Consider the following 11,493-nt stretch of genomic DNA (forward strand, 5'->3'; position numbering starts at 1 on the left):
ACGGGGAGGTGAGCGGGATCAGACCCCTTCAAAAATAAAATATAAGTGTTTATTTATGCTAATTTGAATATGCAATCTCTCGTGTTTGATTGGCTCAACCTCGGAAGGTGTTGTGATCCATACTAATTTATATGTCCCTCATATGCTAATTGATATGTGCCAACCGCCGTGTTTAATTGGCTCCTCCTGTAGTCAGCCAATCAAACAAGGGGAGTGGCACATTAAAATTTGCATAAAGAGACACTTATATTTTAGTAATTGACCACGCCTTCTGAAAATGAGCCAATTAAACACGGGGGATGGCACATTCAAATTAGCATAGAGATACATATAAATTGTGCTACGGCTAACATTATCAATATTTATTCAGATAATATAGCTCGTTAGGTACAATTTGAGGTAGCTTTACTTGGGTAATTCCACTAGACTACTCAATTTCATTGGGAACATTTTACTTTCTACTTCAATATATTTATTTGATATTAATTTCATCACTTTTCATGGAGAGTTAACTTGGCAATTATAAAATTTCTAAAAGAGAGTGCAGAAAGATAACCTAAAGTTAACCAACAGCACTGTAGCTAACGTGACATTTCCCGGCTTATATTTAACGTTAGCTAGCAGGAAATCAGTAGTTCACTTAATTTCTTCACCTTTGTCACTGTAATGCCGCTCCATACTGTGAGTAATAAACTCCCTCTCCACTTCTTTGATAAACTAATCTTAACTCTGCAGAGTTAAAACACTTCTAAATGATGCACACAGATTATAGACTGATCCCCGTGTTTGATTGGCTCTTCCTGTAGTCAACCAATCAAACACTGGGGATGGCACATTTCAATTAGCATGAAGAGACAATTATATAAGTAGTTGTAAAGTATGTCATAAAATCAGTGTCTAACCCTCTGAACCCTAAGTCATTTTTACCTAGTTTTGGTTCGCCTGGACTTTTTGTGTAATAATGCACTGAAAACCTTAGTCTCTCAATGCACAATGAAGTTATATATATCTTTTTTTTTTTTAGGACAACCTGAGCTATGAGAATATTTAGGCTGCAGTGATGTCACCTGAATGTAAAAATAGTTATGAGACCATAAAGACAAAAGAAAAAGACGGCAATTGAATTGTACAGATCTTGATACTATAGTATGGCTTTTTCTGTGATTTTTCTAGACATACAAAATTGTGAAGTTTTTTTGTGACATGTTTTTAATCATCAATGAGGGTGATTTTATGGACAACTTTATCTGCACCAAATATAACAAAATCAAACAACTGCAGGAGAAGCTAACTGATTTGCACATTAGTCACTGGATCAAAGGCTCAGAGAGAGAAACTGACCTCCAAACTAAACATACTTGGACTAAACCTGAGCCAAGAAGCAAGAAATCTAGGGATGATATATGTTTCTGATTTTGTTTTTGCTTTTAGTTTATGAACCAGATAGGCCCCTCAGATCCTCCGACTCCTTTGGTAGCTGTTCCACAGAGTCAAAACAAAATCTTTGGTGATTCTGCTTTTAGCCACTACGCTCCAAAATGCTGGAACAGCCTGCCAGAGGATCTGAGAGGAGCTACAAATATTTATATTTTTAAACGTCAACTAAAAACCTATCTGGCTTTTATGTAGCGTCTTACTATTTTATGTTTTTCTGGTTTTAATTACTCTGTTTTCCATTTTTGCTTATTTAATATAAATATGAATGCCTTTATTGTGATTGCATATCCATGTTGAAAAGTGCTATATAAATAAAATTTGACTGATTGATTATCCATCCATCCATTCATTCACCCAACCGTTCATCTATGCTTTCATCCAATCATACATCCATCCATCTGTTCCTCCATCCCCGTACTTGCTTTCCTCCACCTGTCCATCCCTCCATGTGTCCATTTGTCTGTCCGTCTATCCACACATCCATCCCTCTGTCATTCCCTGCTTTAATCCATCCATCTATCCATCCATACATCCCTTTGTTCATCTGTCCATCTGTCGTCCATCCGTCCGTCCGTCCGTCCCTTCTTAGTGGTTAACCTTTGGGGTCAGCATGTTGTCTGGTTTTCAGCTTTTTCTCATCTTTGGAACCTGCTGCCAAAACCACGTCCCCCAGTCACCCACCACCAACACCACCGATCTAAAGCAGCCTCTGGTAATTCAAATTCAGCTTTGTAGTGATTTCAATTTTTACCACTCTCCAACTGAAAACTGCAGCTGCCGGCTGATGTAGCACATAAACGTGCAGCAGCAGGTTTAACAGCGTACCGAGGAGACACAGGAAGGGTGTAAATGTCTACGTCCTGATTACATAACATACAGAGTGACCCCTGAGTCATAAAACCAATCAAAGTTCTTCATGAAGGAGCAAACAAAAAGCATAAAATTATGTGTGCAACAGATTTGATCTTCGGATTTCCCCCAGTTGTAGTTGTGTGGATGTAGCAAAGAAATATCAAATCTGTGGCGTGACAGCTAAAAACCTTTTTTTGTAGTTTTTGGTTTGTCCATTATCTGCCCTACCATCGGCCTGCAGCTGACGTTCAGCGGACGGAAGGTGAGTCGTGGGATCTGTTGGTGCACAGCTTCTTGGTGCTGTGGCTCTCCTGCTCAGTCTGCCTGCTGTGCTTCCCAACATAACCGTCTGGGACAAAAGACGCTGCCGTTACTATACGAGACAATACGAGGCACAAGATGTTTAAGATAACGAGGTGGAACTTACTGGTGTGGTGAGGAGAGGATGCTGAGCAAACTGAGGGGCTCCTCTGCCACTGTGAAGACAGAAGAATATCACATCCTCCTCCTGTCTAGTATTCAGATCCTTTGCTTAGGTACAAGTATTAATACCACAAGCGGAAAATACTCTCTTAAAAGTAAAAGGCCTGCATTAAAAATGTTACTTAAGTAAAAGTAAGCGTGATAAGGAAATATACTGACAAAAATGTCAACTATCAAAAAGATTTTTTTTTTTTTTTACAAACTGTGAAAACAAAAACAAACAAAAACACTTTTAACAACACCCTAAAAATTACACACACACATATATATATATATATATATATATATATATAAATATATTATATATATTTTAAACCCTGACATTTTAATCTCAATAGTTAGCAATTTTCTGTCAATAGACTGATTAATCACCTAATCATTGCAGCTGTACTTGTACAAACTGTTTGGTAATTTAATTATCTTTTAGGCTCCTCTTGTGTTTTATGAAGTAACTAAAGTTGTCAGATAAATGTAGTAAAAATACAATATTTCCCTCTGAAATGTAGTGGAGTAAAAGCATAAAGTAGCATGAAAAGAAAGTACTCGAGTAAAGTACAAGTACCTCAAATTTGTACTGAAGTACAGTACTTGAGTAAATATACTTACAGTCTGCTCAGCCTCTAATGTACTCACTATAAATTTGTTGATGTTCTTCAGACTGCCAAACCTCAGGTAGGAGATGTCTATCTTGTCCTTGTCCTTGTCCTGGTCGGTGGTGTAGATGTGTGTGATGCCAGCTCCTCTGATCAGAGGGACACACTCGTCACACGGACATTTCGTAACAAACAGCATGGTGGTCTCCTCCAGTTTGATTTGTCGAGTCCTAAAAGCATCAGAAGTGCGTAAAGACGAGTACACAGAGATCTTTGTTCATCTTCTGCTGTGTAAATGTCCTGACCTGAAGGTGAGGGCGTTCTGCTCTGCGTGGACAATGTATCTGTATTTGCGTCTCTGTCGGTCCTCTTGTTTGTTGTCCATCTGCGGGTATTCTGCGTACTGTGAGCCTGCTGGGTAGGCATTGTACCCGCAACCTACCAGGCACAGACACCCGGTTCCATCATTGCCAGCCTGGAACAACATGGCAGTGCAAATTCAATTAATAACATGAATAATCATGTTATTTGTAATAAATGCATAGTATTCAATTTCTGCCACTAGGGGTCACTTAACCATCTGTTGCTGGTTTACTGAGCAGGATTCCCACACACTTTCATGGACAAAATTTTAAAACTTTTCTGTGACTTCTAAAGGACCCCAAAAAAGTTTTTTCTTGCCCGGTGATTTTTAAATATATAAATTCAAACTCTGTTCAAACATAATTTCAACATTCCACATGATGTGTTCAAGGACTGTCCAAATTTTAAAATCCTTGGTCCTGTTTTTAAAGTTTCTGACTCTGATAAATGGTGTAATTTTGGTGATTTTTAAACATGCCTCCAAAAATTTAAGAAAGATATATCACCCCAAATGTTTAGGTTTTCTGCTACTTTTACTAAAGCAAAGAATCTGAATACTTTGTCCAAAACTGCTGCTTTGTGTCAACTTCTGATCAACACAGTAGACAGAAACAATGTAATCTGGCACCTGGGATGAAAAAAAGCCAAAGCTAAGCAAAGGCAGAAAGAGAGGTAAGCTCACCGACAGTCCTTTAGCCCAGATGACAGCACCCACACCCACTTTAGGGTCCTCTGGAATAAAAAAAAAAACAGTTTTCCATGTTAGAAGCTGGTGAAAAAATGACAACGACGCTGTTTAACATGAGAACTTTAAACCTGTCATTCAGGAGAGGCATCTGTTGACTTTAAAGGCGGGAATTTTAAGGTGACTTTAGTTTCTTGAAAACTTCTCTTTCGATTGTATTGTTGGATAATTAAGTGTTAATTGGCATTATTCTTATTTTTCACAGATTTTTTTGCAGCTTACAGTGTTTTAACTCTTTCTGTTCAGACAGGCTTTAAAACAGGATCTTTGCAGTGGTATGGTGAACGCCCATCAAGATAATTGTTACTTTGACTTACAGTAAAACCACTCAGACCTGTTCTATAAGCCAGCAACCTGGCCTGGATGATGCAATGGCGAGCCACTTCTTGAGACAATCCCTCTTGATGTGGAGGCAGTGAGGACTTGGCTGCTGATGGTTCAGAGACTGGACGCTGTTCCCTGGGTCAAAGGTACGACACATCAGCATCAAATAACAGATGTGATGGCAAACGCATGAAGAACTGTGAGAGTCTCTGACCTGTAGAAGCCGTAGTGTTGCCCCTCTGGCACCCCGGCAGCCACTGCAGCCAGAACCTCCACCAGCTCCCTCATATTGTTTCTCAGCATAGAAAAGTACGGGTCCGCACAGAAGTTCTCCAGACCCATGTGGGTCAAAATCTGCTGGTGCAGCTGGGAAGTCCTGACCAAGAGCTGTCTGGAGAAATCTTTCAGGTGTCTCATCCGCCCACTGGAACGCAGGAAGACAAAACACATTAGCAAGAAATTATTGAAAAGTTAAATGAAAATTACCTAAAAATAAGCTAAAAAAACATTAATGAGAAATGAGTGGAAATGACCAAATAAATACTAAAAAATAACAAAAAACAAAATCAACTTTAATGCTTAATAGTCTTTGATAATATTTTGATGCCATTTTTTGTCACTATTTACAGATTTTTTTGCAATTTTTAGGCCATTTCTTGCCAGGTTGTTCATTATGGTTTATTTCAGTGTTTTTGAAAGAAATCAAAACAGGATTCTCAGAGGTTTAAATGCTTGTTAAAGGCGTCTGAACGCTGCAAAAGAAAACCGATGTCGATCCACATGGATATAAATTGGAAGTGCAGCACTGGTGTGCAGAGGCATACAAATGTGTGGTGATATATCTAGTTTAGAATCAGAGTTGTAGGTTTAACAGAGTCAGCAGAGAGTGATACCTGTTAAAGAGTTCCTCTTTGTTCAGCCCGGGTTCATCATCACTCACTCTCTCCATAAAGTCACACTCTCTGGATGTCTCATAAACAAACTGCGCCAGGCCAGGAGCCAGCGGCTGCAGCAGCACGCAGATGTGAGGACGGCTGTTGGATTTCAGCCTCTCTGTTGCCACGGCGTCCAGTGCAGCCTCCTCCGGGATGCCTTCAGGTAGATTGTGGGATTGGGAGTTTGAATGGTTTGCAGAGGTGGACCTCAGCATGCTGACCTCGGGGTCTCCGGGCCAGAAGGAGATCTGACTGACTCCAGCTAGAGAGGAGCGAGCAGCATCATCAGTATGTGACCAGTTGTTGTTAACTTACACACTGACAAATATTGACAGTAGAACAAAGTAAAATTAACACAATATTAAGATTTTTCACAAAAGTGTTAAATGTTGGCTGAAGCAAAATCAGATATGTGAGCATTTTTTTTTTACAATTTTTTACAATATCTACTGAAATTCTGTGATTAACTGCAATCTTAAAAAATTAGACCTTAGAGAAAATGTTTTTATGGCATGCCTACATGATGAACAGAGAATCAAAAAAGGCAAAAGTGCATTTTTGCAAAAACCTCACCTCAGTGCAATCAGTTTCATGCATGGCCGAGCGAAGTGTCTGGGCATGTCTTTAATCTCTGACTATAATATATATATATATATATATATATATATATATATATCGAGCACTGACATCTTTTTCTGTTCAAGAATCAATATGTGAAACTCATAACCAAAAATCTCAAAATGGGGAAAGGGATGGAGTCATTTTACAGTAAGGAATCCGCCATGTCATCATGGGTAACAAATGCTTTTTCAGTATTTTTATGGTTAGATTTTTTATTGTATTACTGCTCATGCTTTCCTGTAAAAATATGTATTTGTATTAAGGGCTAACTTAGCCTGACAATCACACTGAACTGCTTTTGTTTTTATTCATACAATATGAGATCACGTTACCATTTTAAACTGCTAAGCAAACTGGAGATCTGGGCGTTGATTCAGATGTCTGGAAGCTTTCCAAAACCTAAATCTGTAAAAAAAGGCTGGGCTTCAAAACTATGTTTCCCTTTTAACTTCTCAACCTCTTTGCGCTATCTAATGTCTCTGTCATTTATCTGAAGTCGCTGCGCCTCTCCTCACCGTTGATGATCATCTTGAGGCAGGTGGCGCAGGGTCTCCTGGAGAAGTACAGCTGACAGTCCGCCAAGGAGGCGCCGTGTTGGATGATGGCTGCCTGTCCTGCGTGGAGTTCAGGTCCTGAACAGTGGAGTCCCACCACCTTACTGTCTCGTACCACCACCAGACCCGTCCTGCGGATCTGGAATACAGCAGATTTTATTACTTAGCAGCAAGAACGCCCGAGTGCTGGAGATCAGTTGTGGAATCGAACTAAATACATTTACTCAAATACTGTACTTTATGAATTCAATGTACTTGTACTATTTTTTCATGCTACTTTATACTTTTACTTCACTACACTTCATAGACAATATTGTAAATTTTACTTAACTACATTTATCTGTGAGCTTTAGTGACTTTATGAATTAAGATTTTTGCATAAAAACATGAGCAGGATCATAAAATATGATGGTTGTTATAAATTAAATGATCAAACAGTTTATACAAGTACAGCCGCCAATTATGATGATAAGCTTTAATTTTATTTCTTTTATATAATTTGAGTTTTGGGCGGGGTGTTACTTTTCGATTTTGTTCATAATTTTGAGCCTTTTCTTCCATTTTTAGGTAATTTTGGGTGTGTTTTAATTTTTTTTTATTTTCGAAGTGTAACGTGTGTTTCCACGTTCTAAAATTTGGGGGGGGGGTTAAATGTTTTTTTTTTTATTATTATTTTTAAAATAATTTTGAGTTTTTGGAAGTATGTTTTTTGGGGTTGTTTTTTTAAAAGATTTTTCTGCATTGGGTACTTTTACTTTACGACCTTTAAGTACAATTTCCTAATTGTACTTACTTTTACTTAAGTACCATTATTAGTGCAGGATTTCTAATTTTAACAGAGTGTTTTTAAAGGGTGCTGCTCGTACTTTTACTCATGTAAAAGATCTGCGTACTTCTTCCACCACTGCTGGAAATGAACTGGAAATCTTACCCAAAAATTTGTGCATTTCATGCTTTACGATTTACATCTCTTGTGCACTAACCTCACTACAGTCATCCTCTTCAGGTTGCCCCTGCGGGAACAGCTCCATCCACAAGCTCAACAATGTAAACAGGTTTACCTTTGACAGCCTGGGGCCATGACCTGGAGGAGGGTCAAAAAATAAGATCATGTTATCCATGCTTTGCTGCCAACATGCCTTCTTTGTGCAAAGGTGTAATTACTGTGGCCGACGTGTGAGTGTAGACTGACGCTAACTTTTCTGAGTGCTACCATACACATTCTTAGACAATACAAAGGTGCTATGTAAAGCTGCATTAGGCTATTTCTGTCACTTACCTTAATTGAATGTTTTTGAAATTAAAGTAAGTATGATCAGGATAATATACTTAGAGTACTGAAAGTAGAGTACCGGACACAGAGAAATCTTAATCAAACAAAACCTTAAAATTATTAGGACAACAAAAAAAATAACAAAACTATCACCCCACCCCCCCAAAAACCTTATTAAAAAACTCTTTAGTTGTCAGGAAAGAGAAAAAACCGCAAATAATTCAAAAACAAATTAAAATATACAATTCAAAAAGAAAAAAAAAATAGAAAAGAACACAAAAATAGAAAAACAACCCTCAAAATGTAAAGAAAAAGAAATTGCCAAAAAAAAAAAAAATTCTAATGAAAAAACAAACAAACAACAACAACAAAAAAAAAAGCCAAAAACTAAGTTTCAAAAACCAATGGGCCCACAAGTTTGGAAGTCATGTTTTCTTTAAATATCAGCCATAAAATATAAACAAAATCCAACCTTTACATATATATATATTCTTTTTTTTTTAATTTTTTAAAAAAAAATTAATTCTATGACTTTTCCAGGCCTGGAAAATGTGATTGTGAAATTCCATGACAGTGGGAACCCAGACTGACACAATCTCTCTCCATACCAGTGGGGGTAGGAAATTAATTTAGGATATTACCACGTAAGACAGTTACTTTTCTGAGATAACCATGATGATTTTTGACATACTGCTACCATAAGTATTTTCTATATAATACATAAGTACCATATTAAGCTGTATTCGGCTCCTCCGCTACCGATAATCATTTGATTTATGGCATACAATAACGGAAGCCTATGTAAGCTAAACCATCACAACAGGAACTCACCTTGTAGTCTGCTGTCACTCTGACTGCAGCTGTCTCTCATATGTCGACCTGGCGTGGACTGGCCCGGAACGGCACGGTTTCTTAACTCGTTTTCTTCCATTCAACCGATAATATTTCGCCCTGGTTCCCAGAATGACAACAACAACTAGCAAGTGGAGACGAGTTCACCCGGTATTGATACTGACCTGGTTTACCGCATCAGGCTAAACTGTAGAATGTGTAAATACTATATCCGGCTACTGCTTTCGAAATAAAAGCCTGAAAGGAGACCCAAATTAGGTATTGAATTCCGCTAAGGACAGAACATCGCTAATTATTATTTAATGAATACATTAATGAATAAATAATAAAAGAATAATTATATAAATTAAAATTAGTAAAATAATCAATTAATTACTTATTGATTATATAAATAATTACTTACATTAATTAATTAAATAGATTTTTGTTTATTTTAACATTATTAAAAGAAAAATATATACACGGGTTTCTTCTAAAATTACCTATTCATATACTTTTTATATGAATATTTATAGAATGTGCTCAACATAATCAAAACGCATAATACTTTAGATTGCTAGACTTATGCTAAGTAAAATTTATGGGTTTATGTTATTTTCTACATTTTCAAAGGAAAATAAATTTTATTGGCTTATATGGATACATATACTTCGGTTTTATGTGTATAAGTAGGTATATGCATATGTTTTACTATTATTGCTTTAAGTTTCTATTCTCCTTGTCTTAGACAGAGCTTTGCTCTTTCATTTGAAAAGTGCTCTTCAAATAAATTTGATGATTGCTATCATTATTATTATTATTATTATTATTATTATTATTATTATTTAAACTTAATGTACAAACAACATAGCTTTGAGAATGTTGCAGGTGCCGATTAAATTAAATATAAGACAGAAATTCTCATATGACATTGACCAAATTCCTTTATCCATCCAGTTCTTGTACAATTATTTGTTTTGAACTGTAACATATATATTATTATATATAAGTGTATTATCCGGTGTTAAGTTGTGATTGTATAAGAGTTTCCTATTCAATGAAACCTGCAGGAAGCTTGACTTTACTTCTGATCGGTTGCTTGACAGAGTTCCGGGTCACTTCCGCAATAACGCGTATATTTGTTAAATGCCCAATGCTTCCAGTAGATGGCTGTAAACTACTTTGATTATCATCCAGATCCCTTAAAACTACAAACACCACCCTGTGAAAAGGCTCTGCTAAAAGTAAAAGTCAAAGAAAATGTTACTTAAATTATAAAAAAAGACAGTATAACCAGAAAAATATACTTAGAGTATTAAAAGTACCCAATGCAAAAAAAAATCTTTAAAAAGCACCCCCCAATTATAAAAAACCCCAAAAGCACACCCAAAAACTCTTAAGTATGAAAAAACAGAAAAAAACATAAACCTAAATTATAAAAACAGATAAAACCCTCAAAGTTGTTTAAAATAAATAACAACAGCAATAATAATAATAACAAACATATAAAAATTTAATTGGAAAAAAACAGAAAAGAATACCCCCCAAAAAAACCTTAAAATATGAAAATTAACACAAAATTAATTAAAAAAGAAGAAATAAAAATTACCCTCAAAGCTATTTTTTTTCAGTCCATTGATTAATCAGCTAATCATTGCTGTTGTGCATTTATAAACTGTTGAGTAATTTAATTTACTACAAATCATAAACTATTTTTTCAAATTAAGTTTTTATCTATTCATTTTGTCTTTTTATCTGTTTTAGTTTTTGTCATTTATATTCTTCATACATGCTTATTTCATAAAGACTTGCTGTTACGCTATTATCATGTACATGATGTTTTTCACAAGTTCATTTTGTCAATTAAAAAAAATCAGAAATAATGATAAACTGTAGAAAAACAGCCCACATAAAAACTAAAAACTATTTCAAAAAAAAGAAAAGAAAAATAAACTTGAATATATATATAACAACAGTTGATTATAAATACAATGACTACAAACACGAACAATAGCAATGTTACGGATGAGATATGACCAACTCTTCGTATTTGGTTACTCACCGTTTTTGTTTGATAATCTTGAGTCCTGTTGATCAACTGTAGGATGTTAGGAGAGTTGCTGTTATGCTGAGCTGATTTATCACATTGAAACAAAATTAAATGACCCTAAAATAAAACAAGCCTTTTTAAAACAAAGTTTAAATAAATAAGGGAGAAAAAAACATATTTATCAAACAATAAAACTGAGATTTGATGAAAAACATGACAGTTGAACACTGTATCCTCTTCAGTGTCTTCCCCTCTGACTCTTTTCACACACCTGCCTTTAATGAGGGGATCCTAACATGCCAGGGCAGGTGATGCATTCAAGTGATGCCCCCAAAAAAGGGAAATTAAAAAAGGCTTGCAAGAAATGTCTCTAACAAGAAACATGACATGATTTTAACATTAATGTTTCAAGTCTAATTTCATGGCGAGGAG

The 11,493-nt window shown here is 36.0% G+C and overlaps 1 protein-coding gene across 2 annotated transcripts; it reads right to left on the bottom strand.

Moving 5' to 3' along the window:
• Positions 1 to 347: 347 nt before the first annotated feature.
• Positions 348 to 11,223, bottom strand: cdadc1 (cytidine and dCMP deaminase domain containing 1). 2 transcript variants are annotated; one of them, XM_088074416.1, is made up of 12 exons: positions 11,074 to 11,223; positions 9,012 to 9,131; positions 7,891 to 7,991; positions 6,869 to 7,046; positions 5,691 to 5,994; positions 5,012 to 5,221; positions 4,808 to 4,932; positions 4,411 to 4,460; positions 3,671 to 3,840; positions 3,406 to 3,595; positions 2,717 to 2,765; positions 348 to 2,638 (listed from the first exon to the last, which is right to left on the bottom strand). In XM_088074416.1, exons 2-12 carry the CDS (start codon positions 9,109 to 9,111, stop codon positions 2,538 to 2,540), a joined length of 1,578 nt encoding a protein of 525 aa, XP_087930542.1. In that variant the 5' UTR covers positions 9,112 to 9,131; positions 11,074 to 11,223; the 3' UTR covers positions 348 to 2,537. The 2 variants fall into 2 exon arrangements, with proteins under 2 accessions (XP_087930542.1, XP_042368981.2); XM_042513047.2 differs by lacking the exon at positions 11,074 to 11,223 and having other exon boundaries at positions 9,012 to 9,257.
• Positions 11,224 to 11,493: the final 270 nt, after the last annotated feature.

Source organism: Plectropomus leopardus, chromosome 24 (assembly GCF_026936395.1).
Source record: "Plectropomus leopardus strain MGB_pleo_1.0 chromosome 24, ASM2693639v1, whole genome shotgun sequence".
In the NCBI taxonomy this organism is placed as follows: domain Eukaryota; kingdom Metazoa; phylum Chordata; class Actinopteri; order Perciformes; family Serranidae; genus Plectropomus; species Plectropomus leopardus.

Bases quoted from the DNA above. Each gene is read 5' to 3' on its own strand.
- cdadc1 (XM_088074416.1), bottom strand. From the start codon at position 9,111: ATGGAAGAAAACGAGTTAAGAAACCGTGCCGTTCCGGGCCAGTCCACG. The intron at 7,992-9,011 runs GTGAGTTCCTGT...ACCCTCCTCCAG, and splicing joins GAGTGACAGCAGACTACAAG to GTCATGGCCCCAGGCTGTCA. The intron at 3,841-4,410 runs GTGAGCTTACCT...ATGTTGTTCCAG, and splicing joins TCTGGGCTAAAGGACTGTCG to GCTGGCAATGATGGAACCGG.